This window comes from Geospiza fortis, unplaced genomic scaffold, assembly GCF_000277835.1.
Source record: "Geospiza fortis unplaced genomic scaffold, GeoFor_1.0 scaffold450, whole genome shotgun sequence".
Lineage (NCBI taxonomy): Eukaryota > Metazoa > Chordata > Aves > Passeriformes > Thraupidae > Geospiza > Geospiza fortis.
In genome coordinates this window covers 1,851,998-1,854,935 of record NW_005054416.1, presented here as the reverse complement: position 1 = coordinate 1,854,935, position 2,938 = coordinate 1,851,998, and the positions used below count along the sequence as shown (strand labels likewise).

Sequence of the window (2,938 nt, the reverse complement as noted above, 5' to 3'; positions counted from 1 at the left end):
GGGATGCGGCTGCGCGGCATCAGGCAGAGGGTGGGCAGGAGGTGCCAGGCACTGCAGGCTGCCAGGAAGAGGAACATGGCCCGCAGGGACAGCCCCTGCTCGTACAGCAGCTGGGGACAAGGACGGAGTCAGGGACAGAGACACACTGCCAGCGGCCACCTGCTCAGGCCTCAGGTGCGTCCCCATATGTGACTCAGTGTGTCCCAGACTGTGTCCCCAATATGTCCGTAGATGTGACCCAGCTGTTCCCAGCTCTGTCCTTCCCTGCCACCACTGCCACGTCCCTTGCACCCACCTTGACGATGAGGAAGATGGCGGAGGAGGAGTCGAAGGCCCCGTTGTAGAGGGTGATGATGATGGAGCGGTAGTTCCCAAACAGGTTCCCCACCTGGCACCAAGAGACCCCTGTGTGCCATCAGAGCCCTCCCGTGCCACGCAGGGTGGGTGTTGGGCAGGTGGCCATCACGTGAGTGTCAGGGTGCAGGGGGAACCCACCTGCATGTTGGTGAGGATGAGGAGGATGCCACCCACCGACAGCATGGACATGGCCGGGAAGAGCAGCACCGCCAGTTCTGGGGACACAGGGGTCAGTGGGGACAGGGGTTACCAAAGAGATCCCCCCAGGGCTGGGGACACCCTGGCCACAGGGTCTTACCTGGGGTGGAGAAGGCGACGAGCAGGGTCCCGCCAGTGTAGAGGGAGCTAAAGGGGACAGCAGTGACACGTGGGGACAGGAATCACAGGTGATTGCCCTCCCCCAGCCCTTTGGGAGCCAGGCCACCGGAATGACGCCCATTCTCAGCAGCCTCAGCCGTGTCCCCCGTGTCCCCTGGTGCAGGGCTCACATGGCGATGAGGCGCGCGGCCGTGGTGCCGAAGCGGTCGAAGACGACGCCCATGGGGAAGGTCATGAAGTTGTTCATGAAGGAGCCGATGGTGAAGACCAGGGAGAACTGCTCATCCTGCCCACTGCAGTCTGGGAACGGCCACAAGTGGGGCATGGGGACACGGAGACATGGGCATGGGGACACCGGGAATACCACGGGTGTGGGGACGCAGGCACCCAGGGACACGGGTCAGTGGAGATGCAGGGGACACTGGGCATGTGGGGACACCACGGACATGATGGTACTGGAGACATGGACTGGGGGACAGCAGGCACACAGGCTTGGGGACAGCAGGGACACAGCAGGGCATCAGGACACCGCAGACAGCAAAGACACAGGCACAGTGGGGACATGGGACAGCTTGGGGCATTGGGACAGCAGGGTCACGAGTCAGGGGACCATGGGGACACGGGGCCGGGTCCATACCAGACCCCAGGGTGAGGTTGGGGCTGGGGGTGGCGGAGGGCTGGCACAGCCCCTCGAAGTAGCCCAGGTCCTTGAGGACGAAGACGAGGGAGGCCCAGCCGAAGATGATGCCGCAGAAGGCGCCGCACTCCAGCAGCCCCGACAGGAGCGTCCCCAGGCGCTTGGCCAGCCCCGCGCCCCCCGCCATGGCCCCTGCCCAGGCGGCCACGGGCCTGGCACCAGCCTGGGGCGTCTGCACCAAGCCTGTGGGTCACAAAGGGCAGGCATCACACCGTGCTGGCACCCACCAGGGGTACAGGGACACCTGGGTGCGCAGGGGTACCTGGGCAAAGGGCACCATGGCCCCGGCTCTGCCCCTTGTCCCTGGCCACAGCGGCTGGCACCAGTGTCCCCCCATGTGCCAGGGTGCAGGGCAGGGCCCGGCAGCAGCCAGGGCTCGCACATGTGGGGACAGCTGGTGACATGTGGCACACGGCCATTGACAGACACACACACACAGATTTATGGGCACACACACAGCTGTCCACAGACACACACACAGGTTTACAGGGGCACACACAGATTTATGGGCACACACACACATTTGCAAGCACACACAGAGCTGTTTGCAGGCACACACACAGCTTTGCAGGCATGCACACCTGCACCGTGCCTGCTGACTGCCGTCCTGCACCCCTCACCCCCCTGCAGGAGGCCAGGCCCTCCTGCTGTCACTGTCACCTTCACCGCTGCCCTGCAGTCTGACCCTGGCAGTGTGGCTGGGACACACCTCCACACCCCCAGCGACTCCCCCCTCATCTCCCAGGAGCGCACTCGGGTCCCCCGGGCTGCCGGTCCCCGATAGTGCCTCAGGCTCCCTGACAGCCCCTCGGGCCCCCCAGTGGGGGCTTGGGCCCCTCACTGTGCCAGGAGCCCCCTGTGCTGTCCCTCTTGCCCCGAGCCAGCCTTGCCCAGGGCCTGGCACAACCCTGGGGACGCTGGCACGCTGCCTGGCACCCTGGTGTGAGCACTGGGGACACCACAACAACACAGCTCACCCCAGGGACACCAGCACCCTGCTGGGGACCTGGCACGGCCCTTGGGAAACTGGCACTCCTCCTGGTGATGCTGTCACAGCCCCTGGGGACATTGGCACCCCCTCAGGGACACCAACACACCCTCCCCCCCAGGGCCTGGCACAGTGCTTGGGAATCTGGGACAATCCCTGGAGATGCTGGCACAGGGACACGGGCACGCTGCAGGGGACAGTGACACACCCCCAGGGCCCCAGCACAGCCCCTGGAGCCCTCCCCTGGGGACACTGGCACAGCCCTCAGGGACACTGTCACACCTCTGGGACCCTGCCACTCCCTGGGGGATCCTGTCATGTCCCCAGGAATCCCCTCACTCTGCTGGGGACTGTGACACGTCTCCTGGGGACGCTGCTGCCCCAAGCACTGCACTGCACTGGGGGCTGTCACCGTGCTGGAGCTAACAACAGGTCACCCCACAAAGCAGCTGGGACTCCCCTGTGACCCACAGCCGGGTGCCCAGGGCACCAAAGCCACGTCACCCCCCGCTCACTGTCCTGCGTGTCCCCCCTCAGCCATACACAGAGCCTGGCTGTGCTGCACCCAGCCCCTGTCC

General features: G+C 65.5%; 1 protein-coding gene across 1 annotated transcript in view; it reads right to left on the bottom strand.

Annotated features, from left to right (window-relative positions):
- SLC43A3 (solute carrier family 43 member 3) overlaps positions 1-1,539 on the bottom strand; it is an 8,021-nt gene extending 6,482 nt beyond the window's left edge. Inside the window, exons 1-6 of the mRNA XM_031061504.1 lie at positions 1,313-1,539; positions 846-975; positions 656-702; positions 496-572; positions 296-388; positions 8-110 (exon numbers count right to left, since the gene is read on the bottom strand). Coding sequence (XP_030917364.1) covers positions 8-110; positions 296-388; positions 496-572; positions 656-702; positions 846-975; positions 1,313-1,499 — 637 coding nt within the window. The 5' untranslated portion in view covers positions 1,500-1,539. The remainder of the gene's footprint in view (positions 1-7; positions 111-295; positions 389-495; positions 573-655; positions 703-845; positions 976-1,312) is intronic.
- Between the last annotated feature and the right edge of the window lie 1,399 nt (positions 1,540-2,938).